At 41.1% G+C, this 23,182-nt stretch overlaps 2 protein-coding genes across 8 annotated transcripts in view; one reads left to right on the top strand and one right to left on the bottom strand.

The window, feature by feature from the left end:
- Window positions 1-13,030, bottom strand: part of LOC137785204 (cytoplasmic dynein 1 intermediate chain 1) — a 49,129-nt gene extending 36,099 nt beyond the window's left edge. The window contains exons 1-8 of one of the 6 annotated variants that reach the window (XM_068576307.1): window positions 12,731-13,027; window positions 11,725-11,850; window positions 11,356-11,470; window positions 10,664-10,754; window positions 9,667-9,693; window positions 9,503-9,544; window positions 8,018-8,077; window positions 7,630-7,745 (exon numbers count right to left, since the gene is read on the bottom strand). In XM_068576307.1, the coding sequence (XP_068432408.1) occupies window positions 7,630-7,745; window positions 8,018-8,077; window positions 9,503-9,544; window positions 9,667-9,693; window positions 10,664-10,754; window positions 11,356-11,470; window positions 11,725-11,844 (571 nt within the window). In that variant the 5' untranslated portion in view covers window positions 11,845-11,850; window positions 12,731-13,027. Of the gene's footprint in view, window positions 1-7,629; window positions 7,746-8,017; window positions 8,078-9,502; window positions 9,545-9,666; window positions 9,694-10,663; window positions 10,755-11,355; window positions 11,471-11,724; window positions 11,851-12,730 lie in introns of all 6 variants that reach the window. The other 5 variants (XM_068576306.1, XM_068576309.1, XM_068576310.1 and 2 more) reach the window with 5 other exon arrangements.
- Window positions 12,360-21,553, top strand: pdk4 (pyruvate dehydrogenase kinase, isozyme 4). Of its 2 annotated transcripts, XM_068576313.1 has the most exons (12): window positions 12,371-12,456; window positions 14,266-14,751; window positions 15,135-15,276; window positions 16,458-16,529; window positions 17,355-17,539; window positions 17,950-18,039; window positions 18,430-18,507; window positions 18,975-19,051; window positions 19,150-19,248; window positions 19,492-19,605; window positions 19,943-20,056; window positions 20,401-21,553. In XM_068576313.1, exons 2-12 carry the CDS (start codon window positions 14,634-14,636, stop codon window positions 20,542-20,544), a joined length of 1,233 nt encoding a protein of 410 aa, XP_068432414.1. In that variant the 5' UTR covers window positions 12,371-12,456; window positions 14,266-14,633; the 3' UTR covers window positions 20,545-21,553. The 2 variants fall into 2 exon arrangements, with proteins under 2 accessions (XP_068432415.1, XP_068432414.1); XM_068576314.1 differs by lacking the exons at window positions 18,430-18,507; window positions 18,975-19,051; window positions 19,150-19,248; ... (1 more) ...; window positions 19,943-20,056; window positions 20,401-21,553 and having other exon boundaries at window positions 12,360-12,456; window positions 17,355-17,565; window positions 17,950-18,029.
- Window positions 21,554-23,182: the final 1,629 nt, after the last annotated feature.

Genomic DNA, 23,182 nt, shown 5'->3' with positions numbered 1-23,182 from the left:
CCTTACACACTGTGAAAGACATTATTTCTCTTTAATATCAAGAGTTTTTCTGGGTTTTCACTGCCATGACCGTTTTGACAGAAACCGCTTGGGACCATGCATCAATTTCGTGAGTGAAACAAGAGAGAAGGCTGCGCCCTTTTCAGGGCGATGACGATGAAAGACGAACTCGGGGTTGTTTCATGAGGACAGAAAGCGTTGGCCGATTATGTGTGATTGCAGGAAAGACGAGGGGAGATCATGACAGGAAAACCCAAGTCTGATCTGAAATATGAGTTTGTGTGTGAACATGCACATTCAGACTTGGTTTAAATAGTATCCCTGCAAGTTGCTACCTCAAGGCAATGACCCCAGAAGTCCCCAAACATGAAAAGACAATTCTAAAATGTACTTTCAGTGGAACAGATTCAAAGTAAAACAAACTTTGTACATTTTGTTCAAGACCACTGGGTACACTCACTGTGGTTATTCCCTCTTTGCCTTGAATTTTGCATTGAAAACACACACACACACACGCACGCACACACACACACACACACACACACACACACACACACACACACACACACACACACACACACACACACACACACACACACACACACACACACACACAGGTCTGTTCCCGTCTGACTGGAACAACAACAATGTATGAGACAAGCACTTCCATATGTGCCTGAATACACACACACACACACACACACACACACACACACACACACACACACACATATAAGTACCTAACCAAAGCACACACTCATGCAACCACATTCCTGCCTCCAGGACCTTGAAGACTGCCCACAAACCCCTCAATCATGTCGGCTTCGTACAGACTGGGAGGGTGTTGCGTTCTCTGTTTTTATTTGAATGCATCGTGCTAACCGTACGGACAAGGGATGCATTCACTGACCTGTGAGCCTCAGCTGCTGCTCAATACAATAATGCTTTCCCTCCTGATGATGTCTTGAAGGAGAAACCTGACAAAACAGCTACAATCAAGCATCACTTTGCATGAGCACAACTATATGGCAAATGCCATTAAAATGAATAAAATAGTCATCACGCTTGAAATGATTATCACAATTATTATTATTTTACATGGTTACTTTATTTACTGCATTGTTGACTGGAATAAACTGTCACCTACTACACTTCAGAACATTTTCTCTGACTTGTTCATTGACATTTTACATCTTCTTATTATTCTATAACAGCATGGCTAATGAGTTAGTGACCGAAACCTGATGAACCTTTTAGGATTTGTTGCAAAATTACAAAAATATATTTTTGAAGGTGTCTAGAACTAGAACAAGCAATATGGTTAAATTAATCATCACAACGTTGTAGTTTTTCTGAGACCAAAGCTACTTAACACACCTGGTGCACAGCATGAAAGCAACAAATTCCTGCTGATTTATTCGTTATCAATGGCTTGTCATGTTGATCAAAATGTATGATGCTGGTTGAATAATTCTAAAATGTCTACATTTGTGTTATGTAAAGATGGATTCCAATACTTTTGGTGCTTTAAAATCCAGCCCCGTTGGATTAAATCCTAAAGGTAATTTTGTGTTTAACTGTTGATAAATATCTCCCAGTTTATAACCTGATGAACCATACTTAATATATTAGAAGTTTGTGAAAATAAACACTAAAGTAAACACTGTAATTGAACCAATTTGCTGCCAATGGTCAGGATAATTTCATAAATTTGTCATTTGGTTTCTTAACTGCTCCATTATGGGATTATGTAGAGTTTAGGCAACGTGTGTGCGTGTGTGTACGTGTGTCTGTGTGCGTGTGTGTGTGTGTGTGTGTGTGTGTGTGTGTGTGTGTGTGTGTGTGTGTGTGTGTGTGTGTGTGCGCTTTGCTGGTTTGCATGTGTGTTCCTGTACAAATTTCTGGTGTGTTTATTCCCATGTTTGTTAGTTTGCACAAGAGTGTTTATATTTTTGAATCCGTATGTGTGCAAGTACACTCACCAAAAAATGTGTGTCTTTTCAGATTAGTACTTGGAAATGGGTTTTCTGTTGCAATTAGAGGCCATTACCAGTTCACCACATGTCAAAAGAAAGCCACTTATTGCAGTAAATATACTTAAGGAGTGAATTACTGACCAACTATATACTCAAGCTGTACAGACCCTGAAAACTAATGGGCCAGAAAATACTGGAGGGGAGAGATAAAGAGAGACAGAGAGAGAGAGAGAGAGAGAGAGAGAGAGAGAGAGAGAGAGAGAGAGAGAGAGAGTCATTCACACATCATTTTGCATACAGATGCACAGACTTTAACCACACACACACTCCTGACCTCATGAACTTTTAACCATAAGAAGGGAGGTTTTGATGTTTCAACATCAAATCATACACAGGCAAGGACACACACACACACACACACACACACACACACACACACACAGTTGTTTTTTTATGATGGCCTACTTGTGGTTCGCTGCAAACAATTACTGCTGCAACATCTCTCAGTGGCTTCCACTGCTTCTCTCCTATTTCTCTTGTTCCTCCTTAAACTTCCCAATGGCCAAATATTTCTCTTCATCTTTTCTTTCACTCATAACCCCTTCCCTTCATTTTCTCTCTTTTTCTTTGGCTACCTTTCCACTGAGGCCTATTACGGATCTTTTAAGGCTCCACTGAGCGAAACCAATTTACTACAAACTGGGTCAGGCCACACTAATGGCAACCTGCTCACATGTGTACGTGCACAAGCACATGCACCAGATGCCTGCAATCCTCTTGACCTTTCCTGCGCTTGCCAATCTCAAGTAAACGTACACACACAAACACACACACACACACACACACACACACACACACACACACACACACGGTTGATAGTAATCTTCAGATTGGGATCAGTAGAAAGTAAAAGAGTGTGTTTTTGTCAGTCTGACATTCAGTCCGTTCATGGCCAAGAGGGATTGGCCGGGCCAGAGAACGGATGCAGAGAGAAACAAAGAGAGAGGCAGTAAGGTTGCCCACATTTTGCTAAAACTATGTGAAATCTCACCACCTCCTCCCACATGTAGAGCTTAGAATTTGGCTGCACAAAATCTGCGTAAAAATGTAGGTGGAGTTGTGGGTAAATAATAGTCTTGAGAAAGGGTTCAACATTCTCAATGAAGCTTTTGCTTTTAGGCACAGGAAAAACTTGGATCGCCATTTTCAAATGGCTCACTTGACCTGTCACCTCAAGATATGTGAATGAAAATGGTTTCTTTAGCTACCTACCAGTCTCCCCATCACAGACATAACCAATTAGTTGAGCCTCTGGTGGATCCAGTGAGCCTAATCTATGTGAAATTATGTCTTCTGAGTAACCATTTCACCTAGTGTGACCTTTTTTTTAAAAATTTTACTTGACTTGACTAGATAAAATGACCTGTTGATTACCTCAAGGATAAGCACAGCCTTATAAATGTTATAAATGTACAACTTGCTTACAAACACAAAATAGAGACCTAAGGCCTTCAGAAGATGTAAACCTTTCTAGCTTTGACTCAAAGGGGGTTTCGAAACAGTCCCCACAACAGAAGTGCTTGAAAAATGCAATTCCTACTGAAATTTCTAAATATTTTAAGTTTTGGATACCAAATCTTAGCATGGACTTTTCTATTGTGTCCTTCAAGGTCTCGTTGCCTTAATGTACTATTTTGGAGGAATATTTGAGCATTTTAATCCATTTTCAAGGGGTCAAAAATATATTTTGCACCAAATCTGTGTAACGAATACTCTTAACCTAAAGAGGCCTTCAACAACTTATGAGACATGAGTGAGTACGGAAATGGCCATTCTACTTCTATCATATTGTTCAAAGGACTTTTGGACATTTACAATGTATATATAATATTTAGGTTGTGGGTGAAAAGCACATATTTGAAATCTAACCACTTCTCTTTGTCAAGAACATGTCAACATGGCACAAGATACAGGCTTGAAACACTAGCTATCCAACACACACACTTTGTTTGACCCTAGGTGGTTAGGTTACTACCACACACCACATTATCCCTTACTTTATTTCCCTGCTATGTCCTTAGACAAAGCGTCCATCCCTCACGACAAGCACGTCCATTCATACCCATTAGGATAGCAGTAAATAGCTGGAGCCAACCGTGACTGGGGCTAATCCGATTGCCTCTCACAATGGACGCTTGGGACAGATAGATCAGTGAGCAGCCAATGGGAAAAGGAACATACATAGACAGCTACACATCACGATTATAGGAAGGCAATTGGACACGGAAATTAAAAGCCATATCATTAACTGGTTTAAATGAGAGTCACACACACACAGACTCCATGGAGCTTTAAAACACAAACTCTTGTGTAGAAGATGAACAAAGTCATATCAAATCTGTACAATGTAATGAAGCTGCATTCAGTGCCCAACACACAAACTCTGATAAAGCTTACTAACGTAACACACGCACACACACACTTAACCAGCCACCTTGGGCAAAGGGGCAAATATAAGAACTTGGGAGGTCAGTCGTTCATGAGCAGAGGAAGCCATGAGAAAGTCACTTTTTAAGGTGAGACTACACTTATCATTCTTTTTACAGACACACGCACGCACGCACACATGTCAATATTACAGTTTTAACGTGAAGCCCCCTTCTACATTAACAACCATCTACTAAATTCAGGCCCTACTAACATTTGATTGCAATGACTGCCACACGATACCTTGAAAAATATTCACAATAGATAAATAAGATGAAAAGAAAGTATAAATACTAATAGTTTTCGGGAACTTCTCTTTTTAGTTTGGCATGTCAGTGATCAAAATGATCACTTTTGAAATGGTCCTTAAACACAACATACTACCACTACTTGAACACATACACAGAGGTTCAAAAACAGAAATGCAGACTCGAGGTCCCTTCAAAGAGATTTATACAGCCCTGAGACACACCACCATCATTAAGAGAACAGATTTACTCTTCCGTTCATTCCTCCAGAGCAGCCAGCTGGCTTTCTCTCCCACTAAATCTCTCTTCTCTCTCTATATATAATCTATGTTTAACATAACACAGAGGTAGCATTAGTTGCTTTACAGAACAGTTCCAGATCAGACCCCGAGGGCAGAGAGGAAAAGCAGGGAGTGAGCAAAGAGAGACTAAGAATGTATAAGAGAGGAATGAAAACTGTAGCCAAACTGTACAAGAAAAGGATCATCAGGGGACTAAGGGGATTTTTTTCATTACTTGCATTAGTTAGAAAAAAAAAATAAAAATAAAAAGACTATGTTGTTTCTGGTGAAACTAAAAGAGTGAAAATCATTAACTTTTTGCATACCACTTCTCAAACTAAACCATACAGCATCACCCTCGCCATGTCAAGTCAATCCTCATACGGCCATCAGAGTAGAGCCTCTGACTCAACATATGCATGTACAAACCACCAGGAGCACAAAGGTGAGCGTACTGGCTGCTTAACTCAAAGAGACATACACACTGACAAAGTTTAACATATAAAACACATTGAACACTGAACACGTGTTTATGTTCAGCCTTGCAGTAAAATGGATGTGTGGCATGTTATTAAGTATGAATAGTGTTGCATCCTTTAACAAATCCACCAAGGATTAGCATCTAATAGTTTTAAGTACCGACAGTTATAAATAACTTGTAGGCAGAATGAGTATTTTCCTCAAAAACAATGTATAGACTCCTAGAAAAAGAATCCATTTCAATCGTCACTTATAAACCACTAGAAGTGTGTGGAAGTATCTGCATTGATCCTATTCTGCCGATATTTTCTGATCTGGCTTTATTTAAGACGTTTCTGCACAGCAATGAAAAAAAACACAAATATAGTGAACCGAAATGATAAGCAAACAAAGCTTGTTCCAAAGAGATTGAATCTGGCGAGCACAGTTAGGGAGTAGGGGCCAACTTTGATGTTGTGTTTACGAACCGCAACCAACAAATCCTACTCATCGTGCCGCAATATTTAACAACAAAAACGCCAAGATTGAATAGATGTACAGCATTAACCATCATAAATGTGCGCAATTATGAACACAATCTGTAGCTACAACCTGAAAATATTGTGTGCTGTGTGCATGTTAGGCTCAGTAATCAACAAAAGGAACTGGCCTGAACAAACATACGTCCAGAAGTGCAGGCAGGTGCTACCATCAGCCTCTTTTTCTCTTTCTCCAGACACACACGCTTTGTTGTAGTTTGCAAAAGGGTCTCCTCAGGCCAAGGTCACCTCCCTGTAGATCACCACAGCTCTGCTCTGGCTTCCAGATGTTCACACACACACACACACACACACACACAGACAGAAAGAGAGGGACCTCCAAAAAATGCCGTTGGAGGCTAAAAAAAAAGTTGTATGTTTGTATACTGTATGCAGACTAACTACGGCCTATTTGCTTTGCGTGTGTGTTGTTTTGCCGCTCCATTTGCTGGAGGTAAACTGCCTTCGACAACGAGAGTTCTTGTACGAGCAGACTTTAAAAAAAAGTGTGTGTGTTTGTGTGTGTGTGTGTGTGTGTGTGTGTGTGTGTGTGTGTGATATTTAAGTGAGTCAGTGCATTTGCACTTGTTGAATAAATGAATCTATTCCTGGGTATGTCAAGGAAATGGGGGGAGTTGAGGCGTGCCATGGATGCTGATCAGGACAGACGTGTGTGTATGTGTGCGTGGTGGTTTGCTGGTGGAGGAGGGCAGTGGAATCCACACCAGACCATCTATTATAATGACAGGAAGCAGGAAGTACAACCCCTTCACAGTCACATGCCCGCCAGCTGTCTCGACAACAAAAAGAGGAAAGATAGAGAAGATGATAGGGAGTGTGTGTGTGTTTGTGTGTTTGTGTTTGTGTGTGTGTGTGTGTGTGTGTGTCTGTGTTTAGGAGTGTGTTCTATATGTGTTTGGCAGTCAGTTTGGATGGAGAGTGTGTAGGTGGAGTTTTGTTCCTACATGTGAAGATGAATAGAATATCTGCATTTGAAAAAAAAGAAGCAAAGGTTTGAAGCTCAATTTGACTACAACTGCTATCCATCCAAATCTCCATCGTCCTTCTCCTTTAATAGAAAACTACCGAAATCTATATGCCTTGAATTTACAACCACCAAATCACATATTTCATGCCAAATCCGGTGTCAGGACAAACCTCAATTTTCACCATATGGATGTGTTTAGTAACTTCAGCTCAGGACCACATGCGCACGCCCACTTGCAGAGACACAAATATGCAGATATACATTTCCATGTATGCACGCATAATCATACATTTCTTGTGTACCATTTTTAGCCCAGACCAAAATCATGATGGAATGGATGGTGCATACAACACACACACACACGCACACACAGCAAAGCAGGCAAAATTATCTTGGGTAACTTTCATCTGTCAGGCTTTAAATTACTCCAGGTTTACAGGCTGTGAACTGGCTAAATGAAAAAGTATCAAATTCAACCGCACAATGACGACAATCATCGCAACCTGAGACCTTCTGATGCCTCTTGTGAACTTTGATGCCCCACGGACCCTAAAACAGTTTGAATGTTAGACTACGATATGGAGTCAAGAGAAGAGATGCATATGTCAAGAGAAGTGCTTCATGCGCACACACGCGCACACAAATACTCACCTTCAGACAGGTGGGCGGTGAGAGGGGTCTGTGTCTCCTTGCAGTAAGCGACCACCTCCTTGGGAAGAAAGTCTACCTGTGTGATCTTACAGGCTCCCAGACGCTGCATCCTGCGCCTGGGAACAGGGACAATTTCCTGATAGTTATATTGTGCATTAAGTTGATCATCCCATGTACAATTTACATTTGTTTCAAGGTTTAAAGCAATGAATAACATACAGAGCCAAGATCTCAATAGTCAGAAGGTCGCGTCATTAGAGTGGTTTACCCTTTAAGTGGAATATTCAATTTGTCTATTGGTTGTAAAGTGCCATGCAGTGCCAAATAAGGTGTATTGCAGTATCCATTTTTGTCATACAGCAAACTAGAGAAGAGAAGGAAGATGTACCCGAGCTCAGAATCAGCCTGCAGCTGCAGCACAGAGGGGTCTGTGTCCCACTGCAGTGTCCTGATGTCACCAACAGGGGGAGCAAGAGAGGACATGCATGTTTACAAACAGACACGTTATAACAAATGCACAGACATTGGCACATGTGTCAGCGGCACACCAACACATATGACCACATGTATGGACATACATACTCCCCCACAGTTATCTACGGAACAGCTTAACACAGGGATTCCCATTAGATGTCATGCAGAGAGGGCACTGTTAATGTAAATGTTTAGATAAGGGGACATCGCGTGGGAGGGGTAAACATAAGGAAGACATTATATTTCATTATGTTTTAATGTACTCTTATTTAAAGATCTTTGCTCATCTCTTGTAATACATTTATTGGTGTTCTGCCAGGAATCCATAAGTTAAAAATACCGAAAGATTTATGGACAGAAAATGAGGAAGGTCAAAACAATTCCATTGTTTTCTGTGGGAAAGCAAGTTGACATGCTGACTTTTAAATACAGGAAAGCTCTGCAGAAATCTTTGTTTTGATTTTTTTTTCCTATGGCAATCAAATTTAGCAAATTGCAGGATATTAATTCATATTCGTGGGACATTCTGTGCCTTGATGTTTCATATGCAAACTTGTGCCAAATGATGCATAAGAGCCATCAGCAATGTATCCTGCAACACAATTTACATCATCTCTGAACTGTCCAAATTCACGTGACAAGATTCAGCATGTTAAGATGAAATTAAAATGCATTTTTGAAGATTTAGCCTGCTTGACATTACAATACACTTGCCGTGTATCATCAACGAGTTTACCAAACATTGGGGAAATTGCTGAGATCTTTCAGTGCATTAGTTTATCCGCAGTAATACATTCCTTCAGTTTGGGGAGGGAGGAATAGTTAGTAGGGAAATCAAGCAACAACTACAACCTATAGTACAGAGTAATGTAGACTACAGTATATAGTAAAGTGGGCGAGTAATGGTAACTTAGATGAAATTCACTAACTGTGAAAGGACAATGCTTCCAACATCGCTACACTTTCTGATGATACCTTTTAGGGCCAGTGAACATGCCCATCAGACCCTCGGCTTGTGCCACACAGCGCCAGGTGAGAGTGGCAAGGCATTTCTTTACGCTGACAGACCGGCTGTTTTGCAGTAACAGCAATGACACTTTAAGCAGCAGATTGTCAACTCTGTGAAGGCTGAAATGACTTCTGTGGCTCAACTCATGCAAACAGAAATCGTTTGAGCTGATATTAAAGGGAGACAGTCGGGCTGCAGACAGGAATTCACCAGAGGAGGCTGAAGGAATAGAGTGGCACTGTGTTGTTGTGAGATTAAAAATCATGATGGGAACACATCGCTAAGACCACTTACAACACTGCGGGTGCCGCCCTGTGTTCACATGAGGGAGAGCTCAGCTAAAGAAAGAAAAGGGAGGGGGGTTCCTGGGTTTGACGTGAAAATGCTTACCTTGAGCTCTGTGCTTGGGACTTGTTTTTAGAGAAAACTGACCTAAGAAGGGACACACACATACACAGCCACAAATGGAGAAGCTCAAAATGGCATGCCATCATCCAGGGTGGATTTGGGGGGGAAAAAAAAAACTTTCATTCCAGGCAGTAGCACTAACTCACCAATTTGTAAAATCCAATTTGTAAAATCTAAAAAGAAACAAAAAATTGTATATAAGATATTTTATTTCTGTGAGGAACTGTATTGAGCTCCAACAACTTTGTGATCCCCAATTCCACCCCTGGCCGTACCAGAACACATCACTAATGACCCCTGAGGGCATCGCTCACACACTGACCTCTACAATCAGCTGCCATAAAAAGCAAATGGGAAGCGCTTGATGACCACTTTATTCTTCACCAGAGCAGCCGTGTGCAAAACTCAAATGTAAACAGTCGCTCCACTGGTCTGGTGTGTTACGGGTGTATACGCATATGAATAAATGCAGAAGCGCTGTGCTTACCAGCTCATATGTATGTCATATGAGCTGGTAAGCACAGTGAATGCACCTTACAGGACAGTGATGAGAGGGGAAATGCTTACATTTTGTCACTTAAATCAGCTACTTTACAGCAAACCTATCGTTCATACTAGTTAGGCTCCATATTAAAAATATATTCCATTTACTGGCCCACCTAAATGCTGCTTCCTGAAAGTTCACCATTGTGGTGACTACTTGCACACATACTACCTGTAAATTTGCATCTCTCAGTACTTTCAAACTAACAACTTCTTTGTAGGAATGACCTGAGAGTGACCTCGACATTAAACCTGACTTCTGAGAAGCAACAACCTGCACAGTGGTCATCAAAACACTGGATGGCGTGACAAGCGATAGATACCACATTCAAAACATGGAACCACAACCTCACCACTGGTGACACCCATCCTTACCTAAACCTGTTGGGCCATCGACAAGAAAAGAAACGGAATGTGTGTCAAAAGTGAAAATATGCCAAAGAATATCCACAGCCCAAAGCAACTCAAGGTTATCATCCGTGAATCATCCATTTTTTTTCAAGTGTAAAACTCCAAGTGTGATATGTCTTTCATAACTTAACATTCCTTGAATAAGACTTCTGACACTGAACTTGGACATGAGGTGTGTGAGCGGCCTACCTGCCTGCTGCTCCTCCTCCATCAGTTGAATCCTGGCTCCCCGTCTCACTAGGAGTGCTCACTGATTTGGAGGGTGACACAGGGGTCGGGACTAAATAATGAAAAAAACATGAATCTAACATTAAAGGCTGCAAAGAATGGACTGCTCAAAAGAAATTTGGATGAATTGCAACCAAGTAAAACCAGTGATGGACAAATAAAATAAATGTTAAAAAGAAAGAAGAGGAAGGGCAGGGCATCAAATACAAAGACATACTTAGCTTCTATTAAAGATGCATTATAAATAACCGAAGTAAATTCATCACAGTCCAACCACAAAGAATGTATAAAATAATGCAATCAATTTAGAATAGAAGACTGTTATCTGATCAAATGTAATACATCATGACAACAATAATAATAACAAACTAGGCAGAGTCAGAATGATCATTTTCAGCACATTACACGTGATAAGTTGCTTCTTGCATCTCAGGTCTGCTCAAGGTCTGCTTGGTGAGTGTAGCCTAATCATTAAAAGGGTTCATTGGAGAATTTGGGCTGTAATTAATGAGGTTTGGTGTAGTTTTGAAATTATCAAGGTAAGTTTTAATGGAGTTATTGTGTTAACTAAATCTATTACAGTACAATCAAAATACAAAAGTGAAAGAACCTTGAAGGATGCATTTGTTGTGTGGGGTGTAAAGGCTACATACCGAGTGGAGGCTCTGGTGAGATGCCAATACTCTGCAGCAGGGCCTCAGTCTCCCTGCGCTTTCGGTCCAAGTCTGAATCCTCTGGGGTGGCCTCTCTCTTCTGCTGGCTCTCTGACTGCTCAGGATACATAGAAGAATATTAGCTTACTTGTCACTACTTAAAAGGACAAGCATACATGTGTATGCACATTTTGATCAAAAATTCCAACACCAACCTTCTGCACACACATAGATGATTGAATGGGAGTATGGACACACACAACCTCAGTCTTTTAAGTGTCGCGGCCTGACAAAAAGCAATCGAACACACAAAACAATACATACCAGAGTGCCGTACAGTATGAGTGCCAGTTGTGTGAATTTACTCACTTTTTTCCTTACCTCTTTCTTCTTCCTCTCCTCCTCCTTTATCTTTTTTTCCTGTCTGATTTGGGCGAGGCGCTGCTTCTTGCGCTCCAGCTCTGCTTTTAAGTCACTTTTGTCCGACATGGTGTCCTTCGAGTGAGAGGAACAAACACGAATGGGTTACGCATGGCGCCATGGCAAAGTGTACGGGCTTCAGTATTACTTGATACAGAATAAAGGAGTATAGGTTTATAAAGTGAGCCTCAGCAATGATCCAGAAACCCCCATGGGTGTGGCATTTCTACATCCATTTACAGCAGATCCATAACCTTGCAGGCCCAGCAACACACAACAAAATTCATATAATCGAAACAGTTGTCAATATGACATACTGAACCACATTGGTGTGACAATAGTGCTTTTTCTCCTATTCAGACAGACACTTATTTCAACAGAGTAATCTAAATCATTCAACAAACCTCTTAAAGTACAATGAAATACTCTGGTAAAAACTACCTGTAATGCCACAATTCACATTTGATACATACAGGATATACTAGTTTGATGATTTAAACAACAACACAAAAAAATGCATAAATGTAACCTGAAGGTAGTCCGGGCCCTGAAAAGACTCACTGAGAATGCTATGACGTATCACAGGAAACTGGACCACCTATCCACAGAGGTCTGCGCCGACCCTGATTTAGCAAATGTGCTAAAGCTATTTGGTAAAATTAAGAGGGAAATAACTAGAAGGTACAGTATAACCATGAAGGACACACACAAATTACCTAATTAAATGTGTACTCAACAAACAGGCATTTTTTTTAAACTACTAACATTGGCAGGGGACATGCACTTCGCAGCTAGCTAATCACAAACTAGACAGTATTTAAACTTAATCTACGTCAATGCGTTTGAGGCCCTCCCGAAAATACTACAGTAAGTTCAGAGAGTGAATATTATTATTTTTTAAAGGGGATTTTCTCGCGAATAACAGCATGCTGTACTGTTCTTGTAACACTCGTACCTTGTCCACTCGTGCAGATAATGACGTGTCACCCGGTAAAAGATGCTGTCTCACTGCTGCATCCCGAAAGAGAAAAAAAACAAATCAACACATAGTCTACCAAACGTGGAGTCACAGTGAACCGAGGCCCCTGGTGAACCACCGGAGAGGTCGCTTCAACCTGTGTGTGTGGCTATTGGTGGCAATGGTCAAAGCAGAGCATCTCAGCGGGTGATGGCCCAGATAATACATAAAACAGGTGCGCCGACACATCCCTCGGAAGAGGAGGAAGATGTTGAGGAGGAGAGGAAATCCCACCTCCTTTGACGCGCACAGTCATCGTCTCGAGGCTTTTGCAACACCGCCATCTGCTGGTCGTTTGGAGAAGCGCGTTGGAGACAAAACTAACAAAAACGAAAAAAACACTTCCGTTTTCTCGTCTTTGTCGTCTGAATAATCCATAAACAAAAATACGAGAAACCAAAATTTAAAAAAAACTGATACAATTTTCGCTTTTTCAAATCCTTCTTTCATGTTTTATTTTCCTAGAGCTACGCAAAACAGGGCAGTTGACCGGATGTACGAGTCTGTCAAAATAAAAGCCCACTGTTTCTTGAGGAGACGCAAGAAAAATAGTTACCCTTTCTACCAGTAGATGGCAGTTCAAGTGCAGTTAAACCATACATTCATTTATATGTATCTGTGTCTTTGTAAATGATCTAGGTTAATTATACAGATGTATGAAATGCGGTTTATTTTCTCTGATATTTAATGAGTATTGTTGATTTGCAACCTCGTTGTCATATATGTACTTGTTAAATTATTTATGTCATTTTAGACCCGAACATGTAGAAAAGTGAGCATGTGTTGTTCATTTACCATGCAATGGAGGATTTAAGTGTGACAAATAAATCAAGTAAATTATGTGCGTGTTTAGTAAGAATAAACCAATTTTCTCTTTATTGTTCAATTGGGATTATTTATTGCTTAATAAGCAGCCCTTTACAGAGCATTGAGTATCTCTTTTCCACATAAAAAAAGACAGATATACTTCTTTGTTGGTGTGCGCTTTTACGACATTTACATTATACAATTATTAAGTAAAGCTTGTGTTATATGCACCCATTTAATGATAGAACAACCTCCTCTTATACATATTCTTTTTCTACTTTTAACTCTTGAAAAGTAAATAAGACATTTTGCTCTTGGTCTCCCATAACTTCAATACCTGGTTCCAGTTTTTCACATTTATTGTTTTTCCATGACACTGCCTTTTCTCTTTGTTTGTGCCTTTTCTCTTGGGGGTTTTCTCTTGGTGGTGTTCCCGTCGTGCATTATTATTCTCTCTCCCTTGATTTTCTCCCACTGTGTTTCCCCATGCATCCCCATTTTGCACTCCTGTTTACACCAGTCAACCATGAGTGTGAGTGGCAAAATGGTTAATGGTCACTACCTCTGGTTTGTTCTTAGTTTAGCCTACATTCCAGTCTCAAGCTGGGGAGAATAAAACAATGATTTAAACCCAACAAAAACACAAACTCTTTCCCTTTGTACAGGCATCTATCCTTGCCCTGACTTTCCCTGCAAGCTCCACTTCCTCCGCCACATCCTCCTCCGTCAAGGCAAATCCCGGCGCCCATTGGTTGCTTCTCACGTCAATCACTCCTCCCTCCCGCCCAACAACAACACGCAGCACTCACTGCTGCGTTTGAAGGGCAGACGATCGACTCGCCTGGAGGCAAGGACGCTGCTCGGGAGAGAAAAACAATGATGGGGAACTCCTAACCAGCATCTTTGACTATGCTCATTTAACAAAGGGGCCGTCGCACGACGCCGAGCTGCAGCCCCGCGCACAGCAGCGAGCTGGAGAAAGAGCGAACAGTTTGTCCCCTGAATACTGACGAGTCTGGAGAGGACAGGCACAATGAAGTTTGCTCAATTTTTGCTGAAAAGCGGCTCAGTCGCAGGGATACCAAAGCAAGTGGAGAGGTTCGCTAAGTTCTCCCCCTCGCCATTGTCGATGAAGCAATTCATTGACTTCGGTAAGTGTTCTCGGGGAGGCGCATCGATTCAGTCGCACACTGTTGGCATGTTATGTAATACTTTAGCATATTCACAGGACAATGTTGCGCAACTCCTGACAGCTTGTCATTGTCGGGCAACTGCAATGCATGCTAGCAGAGTACACATGGGGGTCGAGGACTCACGTTACTGCTCCCCTTCTCAAAAAACAAAAAGACATACAAATGCAGAACTTGTCATTGCATGTGACACTTAATGGGTTCACATCACGTCCACTGGACACATCCTGGACACATGCTCTTTACATGTTGATGTTTAGGGAAAGGTCACTGTTCTTTTTTGATTGGATGGGGTCAAAAGGTGGATGTTTGCTGAGTTTCTCTGTCCCCTCATATGACTGCAGGCTCTGCCAATGCCTGTGAGAAGACCTCGTTTGTGTTCCTGCGGCAGGAGCTTCCTGTCAGACTGGCCAACATCATGAAGGAAATAGATTTCCTCCCCGACAAGCTCCTCGGCACTCCATCCCTAAAGCTCCTCATCAGCTGGTGGGATCTCTCGCCTGCATTACATCATATCTTTCTCTATAATTAGTCAATAAGTCTTCCTGCACATCTCTGCATTATGAGAAGGGACTATAGGGCGCAGTGTAACTGTTGCACGAGAGTCTGTTGTTTATTTTCAGGATCCTCGGGTTATATAAGGGCGAACATTGTTTTTGTTTCAGCAGGGGGTCGTTATGACCCGGTAGCATCTAGGTTATTAAGTTCTTTTTGAAATTTCAGCCTTTGAATATTTGGCTTCAAATAGGAAACCTATCCAATCCTGCTATTTGTCCTCCTTGAATGAAAACACTGTTGTTGACAGATGTTATGCAAGGATTTGTCTCTGTCTCGGCACTAATCTATGCTGTTTGTTGTTGTCTCTGCACTCACTGGCTGGACGCCATTGATCCAGGAGCATATATGTGAATAGATAGACTAATGCAGGCTTTACCCTAGCTTGTTGATTATGTTCGCACAAGTCATGTTAGGACAGGGTAACAACTGCCGCACCCCAGGCCTTTACGTAAGAGCCACAGCAGTGTTTGTGTTTGGCCATGCACCTCCGTGACGCCGACTATCTTTTTTTTTCTGCTGCAAAGGTCGGTCTGTCACTTGTTGACGAGACGAGAGAGGTCAGGGCTTGATGTGTTCAAGCAGGCTGGTAAAACTATAATTCTCAAAAAAGTATATTTTTAAGATCCACATCCGTTTGAATGATGGGTCACGATACAAAGTGAGACAGCTGAAGGTCAGTCGAGGGACACATGGAGCATGTAGAAATTATAGCCAACCACACTGCTGTTCACCTTTCACCCAGTTCCTCGTCTGGGAGTGTGACTCACTGAGCTCAGCGCTTCACTGTTCTGCATCCACTGGCCAACAGATAGTCTGGGATAAAACAAGCAACTATTATGTATTCTATTGTGTATGTGTATTTTAATTGTATTCTCTCACGAGGGCAGAGTTATTCTAATCATGTGGAAATACTCTTTGCCTAATTACACAGTTGTTAAACTAGTTAGGATATATTTTTTTGTATCTTGTCTAACAGAAGTTTACTGCTTGCTAATTAGTTTTGAATGCGTTCACATTAATGTGGCCTAATCCCCATTTTCATTTACAGTAAATTAACTAGTGTGTTTCAGTATATTCTTTTGTAAAATCATTTATTTTGTGTCTACCAGGTATTCCCAAAGTTTGTTGGAGATTGTAGATTTCTTAGAGAAGGATCCAGATGATAAGGAGGTCCTGACAAAGTAAGTCATTTACAGATGCTTTCCAGTGGATACATATGTCTGTGTAAGCCATAAAAGCATTCAATTCAAAATTCAGAGCAGTGGGGTACACACACAGGCACTTTGAACCAAAAGGCTTGTGCAGAGAAGCAGATTACATCATTACAGGACACACACACACAGACACAGACACTCACACACACACACACACACACACACACACACATAGAGGAAACGCAACTTTGCTCTGCTCAGGTGGACCAACATTACTCCACCATATCTTTACTTGGCAAAAAAGTTTGTGGCCGCTTTATTAATGCTGCAATTGTCATACAGAGGATATTAATATCCCTGTCTAGTTGTTTTGTAGCGGTTACCGATCCAGTTTGTAACATTCTTCAGGATCTGCCGACGCCAATCCAATAATTTTGTAATTACTTGGGAAATTTTGAACCTCATGTTGCTCCTGAAGGCCACTGTCAGACTTGAAGATTGATTTAATCTGGAGCAATACAGCTTGTTTACTCAACACACAGTTAAATATTTACATCTTGGGTGCAGACTTTTTATCAGGTATAATCTGTGAGAACAAATTTGATTGCTTTTGAACGGGGTTTCTTTAAATTCATGATGAAGTTATTAATGCGGCTGCAGCCATCATTAGACATTCTAGCAGTTAACAGTAGTTTACCTGCGAGTTGGAAGTAGCTCTAGGCTACAAGTAGCTCGAGGCTACAGTAAATGTTTGTAGGAAGAGTTATTATTGTTATTTAGTTTTTCACTCAAATATCGGCCCTGTTGCTACAACCCTCAATACTCAAGCGACCATTGTGTCTCTTCCCTCAGCTTTACGCAGACTCTGGTGAACGTCCGTAATCGGCACAACAACGTGGTGCCCACCATGGCACAGGGTGTGGTGGAGTACAAAGACGCCTTTGGCGTGGACCCCGTCACCAACCAGAACGTTCAGTACTTCCTGGACCGCTTCTACATGAGCCGCATCTCCACACGCATGCTCATGAACCAGCACAGTCAGTATTGCACTCTGTCATTGACTGTGAGTTAATCAACCACAGTTGCTCACATTCAAAGCTCATGTCATTAAATTAAAGTCAAAGTGCTGATAGTGTTTAAGAGCTAGCAGTTTAAAATGTCACAGCACATTTTGTCACTTTTTAATGTGATTATATCTGATCTCCTCTTTAATATTTAAAGCTGTAGAAAAGACACCCAACCTACCTTGATATTTTGTTATTAGTTTTATTCCACTGATTGATACAAGAGTGTGAGTGGCTGTCAGCAATAAGTGTCCAAAGGCAAAAAACTCACTCAAACTGAATATATGTTTCATATTTGACTGAATGTTCACAAATGTAAAACATCTCTGAACAGTGAATTGTGTATATGCTCAGTCACACATTTACTGCATTTTGTCCTGTAGCATTAATCTTTGATGGCAGTGTGAACCCAGCCCATCCTAAACATATTGGCAGCATCGACCCCAGCTGTGACGTTGTGGAGGTAATAAAAGGTAATGAATGACTTCCCTCAGCTCCAACTCTGCTGTCCACACACACACGTGCGCGGGCACGCAGGCACGCGCGCACACACGCGTGCGTGCACTTGCACGCTCGCACACACACACACGCGCACGCACGCACGCACACATACACCGATGCTATAGATGTGTTATTTATTTTCCACCACACTCTGTTTGTAAGGATTTATCACTGTTTGACAGTACACTAGCACACGAGTGAGTGTGAAGTGAAAGCCTGTCATCATGATGGGCATGGCCTCTTCTGAATGTTAGTGTACACTGGTTCACTAAAAGATGGAAACCATGATGGCATCTAATATTGTTCTCATTCCTCACAGTAAAAATTAACCAGAGCTGATTTATTTGTCTTTCACTTTCTAGATGCCTTTGAGACTTCAAAGATGCTTTGTGAGCAATATTACCTCACCTCTCCTGACATGGAGATCATAGAGGTCAATTGTAAGTCTTACAAAACAACCACCAGTTGCATTTTTTGTATCTGCTCCATTTTTTAAGTTACTCTTGTATCTTTGTTGTTTCACCTGGGTAGTTTCTGCTGTAGCGGTCTGTGTGAGAGGATAGTTTCACTGGTATGCTCTTGAAGTTGAACTGAATCATCCAGTATGGGAATCAATCTTTGTTGGTTCATGTGAAGCCTTTTGAGTTCATGTCGTGTTTGTCCTGTTTGCTGAGTCTGCCAAGAGCTAATCAGACATTCCTCACGTTAAACAATTATCTACAGATGAACAACCTAAAACAGAAATAGACCAGGACAACATTTTATTGTATCAAGCTCCTCATACATATTGCTAAGATAGCTAGGGTTGGATAACATTAACAACTGGGTTGTATGCTCACATGCATTGACAGTGCCACTCTAAGAGGGTTTTCCCCCCATATGATCAGTATTATACATTTCTTTACAGCCAAAAACCCTGACCAACCCCTCCACATTGTCTATGTGCCATCCCATCTCTACCATATGCTGTTTGAGCTTTTCAAGGTACAGTACAAAACAAGCCCGAAAACCAGACATGTGTTGTTCCCAACCGCGTGTCCGCTCACTCATTTCATCATCTTTTTTTTCATTCTCTCTGTCAGAACGCCATGAGAGCTACAGTAGAGACCCACGAGATGAGCCTGACGTTGCCCCCGATCAAAGTGCGAGTCTCACTGGGAACTGAAGACCTCACTATCAAGGTAGATGAGTACAGCATCTGTATGAATACAGGGTTAAGATTATATTATCAAAAAACTGTTGTGTCATTCACTTCCGTCAACTATACTGTATACATGTTTATGTGGACCTTGATAGTATCAAAATAAAATGACACAGTTTAGATTCCATTTAAATGGCAAAAAAATGAAGAGCGAACAAGTTTGCCTCTGCCAGACCAAGAAGAAGACCCTTGTAAATATAACATACCTCCCCTTTATTTTTAGATGTCTGACAGAGGAGGCGGAGTCCCTCTGAGGAAGATTGAGCGTCTGTTCAGCTATATGTACTCCACAGCTCCGAGTCCAGTCCACGAAGATAACTCTCGCAATGCACCACTGGTGAGCCTGACAGTGTCTTCAGTGTTGACGAGTGGCTTAGTCAGGACACATGCTATAAGTATGCTACAAGACTCCAAACTTGGGTTTGCTTTTTTAACTAGGATTGAAAGTCAACCAGATGGTACATCTTCCTGTTCTTATTAGAGACTCACCCGACTGAGCATGTTGCAAATTAGCTTAATACAAAGAGGATTGCAGTCAAGATTAAACTTTAACCATGAGATAAATTGTATACCTGTTTACAACCCAAACCCTCCACAGTATCCACTCTGTTTTAAATGTAATATTGTAGCAACTGGCCCAGATTGATACTGCGACCTTGTTATTTTTCCATCAGGCTGGATTTGGCTATGGCCTGCCCATCTCTCGTCTGTATGCCAAGTACTTCCAGGGAGACCTGCAGCTCTACTCTATGGAGGGTTACGGCACCTCAGCTGTCATATACTTGAAGGTGTGAGCTCCACTACCTCCAAACACGCGTCAAAAACAACCTTTAAAGCCAAGTTGGTGCAGAGTTCAAAAAAAAAAAAAGATGTGCTGTGAACTACACAAACTGCATTGAATGAGTGGTGGCAGATGTAAAGTAACTATGTAAATCAGTCAATGCACAACTAATGTGTGTCATGTTGTGAGTTATTAATCACCAGATGTTACATGTCAGGAGACCTTTGCTGTCTCTACTTAAACCAGTAAATTAAGCACTGAGAGATGACCTGGATTTGACTCTCATTCATGCAGACGTGTCTGTGCCATAAGGATGCAGACTAATAACTTGCTTTCTGTTCTGTATCACAGGCCTTGTCCTCAGAGTCAGTGGAGAGACTTCCGGTTTTCAACAAGTCCGCCCTGCGGCATTACCAGACGAGCATAGAGGCTGATGACTGGTGCATGCCCAGTAAGGATCCAAAGAAACTGGGCAATTCCAAGAGGACTCTGTAATGGTGGACTGAAGTGAAGGACACTTATATCGTTTAAATTAAAGGATCATTGAATTTAAAAAAAAAAGGGTCCATGTTGGAAGAATTGGACACACCTGTACTGTAGTGGGGGAAGGCACAAAGGCTTTCAGCATGCTACTGGACTTGGACTTGTGTACGTGGAATGTGGATTCATTTTTCACAAAGAAAAGGCCTAAGTCCAGGATAATGCTTGTTGTTGGTATCAAGAACAAGATAATTGCTGAACTGAACTATTACTACCAGCCTCAAGGCATTTTAATATAATTATATTGTACGATGATTACAAGCTGCTAATGGTAATCTTCTTTTGCCACATTCACTTTTTAGTTATAATAACCTAGTTATACTTTGTAAGTCAGCATGCCGTTTGAGTTTATGTCAATTTTTTACTTTCAAATAGCATAATTTTATAATCGTAAGACTGGCAACTGATCTTTGCTGAATTCAATTACCAGATAAAGTTTTCCTTTTTTTCTTCTTCATTAGATTCAATCTTTATCTCGGCCTAGAAAAACCCAGCCGAAGCCAGCTTTAGTGGAGTCATTTGAGTTAAACTAAACTGGAACACATTCAACAGCTCCAGCATCAACACAAAGGGAGCAAAGTCTGTTCTTCCACTTTTCTACATGTCGGCATTTCAGTTCTTCAGAACTTACAGCATTGATTCACACAAACAACTTCTGTATTTCAGCATTCTTCAGTTCTCAAATCCCATCAACGTAAAGTCAATTTCATTTCAGACCTCTAGCTTCTTCTATATGTGATGTTACCATGATTGATGGATGTTGAGTTCCAAATCGCAAAATGAGAATGTGCCTTTCTGGAGAAGTGTAATTCCTAAAAGTATTGCAACATATATTAAGTTAATACGTATGGTTGAACTGTGAATAATTACATTTGAACTGTAAAACTGCCAAATTAACCTTGACCTCCGCAATAGTAATTTTCCCATGTTGAAACAGAACTGAAATACACACTTTTTAAACCTTTTCCAAGAACATTTTCAGTGTTTTCAAAGAGAAACTGTCTAGAATTGCATTTGATAATATCAAGTGTTTTATAATGATGCATGTGTTGAACATTTCAATTCTTTTACTTTTGAGGCTGTGGCCTGTGTGAAATGTTGAACTACAGAAAACTGTATTAGAGCTTCCTGGGATGACACACACACACATACACACACACACACACACACACACACACACTGAAAGAGTTAAGTGTTGCTGACAGTATGAACGTCTCATACATGCTCAGACAAAGCTATGCAAGCTGTATTAATCTAACAGATATTGTGTTTTCTTTATCTAACAGTTTTACCTTAATCCATGTCTCCATTAGTGGTCATACACTGTATTTCTGCATACACTGTACTTCTCAATTAATTCTTCACTAAGTTTGTAGCATTTAGAATTGTCTTAGGATTTTGTTGATTAAAATTCAAACTCACTAATTTTAGATTTTTATGATCTGTATGCTGTCTGCACCAACAGACACGTTGCATATTATCACTCTCCATGGCCATGTGGCCACAGTAGAATGACCAGTGAATGTAGAAAATAAAAATCTCCCTTCTCAATACGAAACTAGAAATTCAGCTGTTTATAGTGTGTACACACTGGTTGCTGCAACATCGCTGGAAGTTGTTGCTTGCTTGCCTCATTGTCCTCCAGACTCCCCTCTTCTCTCCCCACAGCTTGTTTTAGGAAACCTTGCACTGTTTGTCTGTAACCATCACGGACACAGTCCAGTGGCTTTTTCCGCGGCCAGCTGCCAAGAGGAGTTTGAGAGCAGACTGTCCTGCCCCTTCATTAGTGTCCCAACATGCCACACTCTACTTTTTTCTTCTCTTGTCTCTCGGAATTCTGTTTTCCAGTTCATTCAGGTATGATAGGCATTGCAGCAATACAAACACAGCATTATGCAAGTTCTCTCTCAAAAAGGAAAAGGAAATTGGATCACTGCAATGTCAGAATCACCACTGCTTTCAAATTCGGTTAAAAGCCAATGTCCCAATGACTATAATGCATGATTTAGGAATACAGCCTCTCTCTGCCTGACTTTCACTGGTCTATTTTATGAGTACAGTGAACCGGCATGACTCTTCAGTCATCCAGATAATGTTCCCACAGAAGATGTCTGGTACATGCCAACCAACAGAGCTCAGCCACACCTGTTTACATTCATGGCCATACACCATATAGTTCAAAGGGCCTTTTTCTCTAGGCGGCAGCCTCAGTCACACAAGTGCTTTTCTGGAATATACACTGATATGATCTCCCCATGTCAATGCTGTTGTGACTGGGCTGATTGCCGTAGGACACAGTTGAAGGTTTACCTGAGACTTTTTAAAGTAATTTAGTGGTCTTCCTTAAGGTGAGAATCTAGAAAGTCAGGATGGGAAAAAAAGTTGATGTTGAGTTAAGGTGGACATTATAAAACTTCATATTAACTTGGTGTTAAATGTTCTCAATACCAAATTCAGAGCATATCTGGAGCCTCCACACGGCTCTCAACATGACGAAGGCTGAGCCGGCAGTTTTCAGCTGACAGTGGTGACAACACAAACAGTCCTAACCTGGAGGGGAAACAGAACAGGAAGGAACCGCTGTGTGAAAGCA

This window comes from Clinocottus analis, unplaced genomic scaffold (genome assembly GCF_023055335.1).
Source record: "Clinocottus analis isolate CAN_PGR_092001 unplaced genomic scaffold, fCliAna1.0.p SCAF_14, whole genome shotgun sequence".
Lineage (NCBI taxonomy): Eukaryota > Metazoa > Chordata > Actinopteri > Perciformes > Cottidae > Clinocottus > Clinocottus analis.
This window is presented reverse-complemented; position numbering and strand designations above follow the sequence as displayed.

Bases quoted from the DNA above. Each gene is read 5' to 3' on its own strand.
- pdk4 (XM_068576313.1), top strand. From the start codon at position 14,634: ATGAAGTTTGCTCAATTTTTGCTGAAAAGCGGCTCAGTCGCAGGGATA. The intron at 14,752-15,134 runs GTAAGTGTTCTC...ATATGACTGCAG, and splicing joins GAAGCAATTCATTGACTTCG to GCTCTGCCAATGCCTGTGAG. The intron at 19,249-19,491 runs GTAGATGAGTAC...CTTTATTTTTAG, and splicing joins CTGAAGACCTCACTATCAAG to ATGTCTGACAGAGGAGGCGG.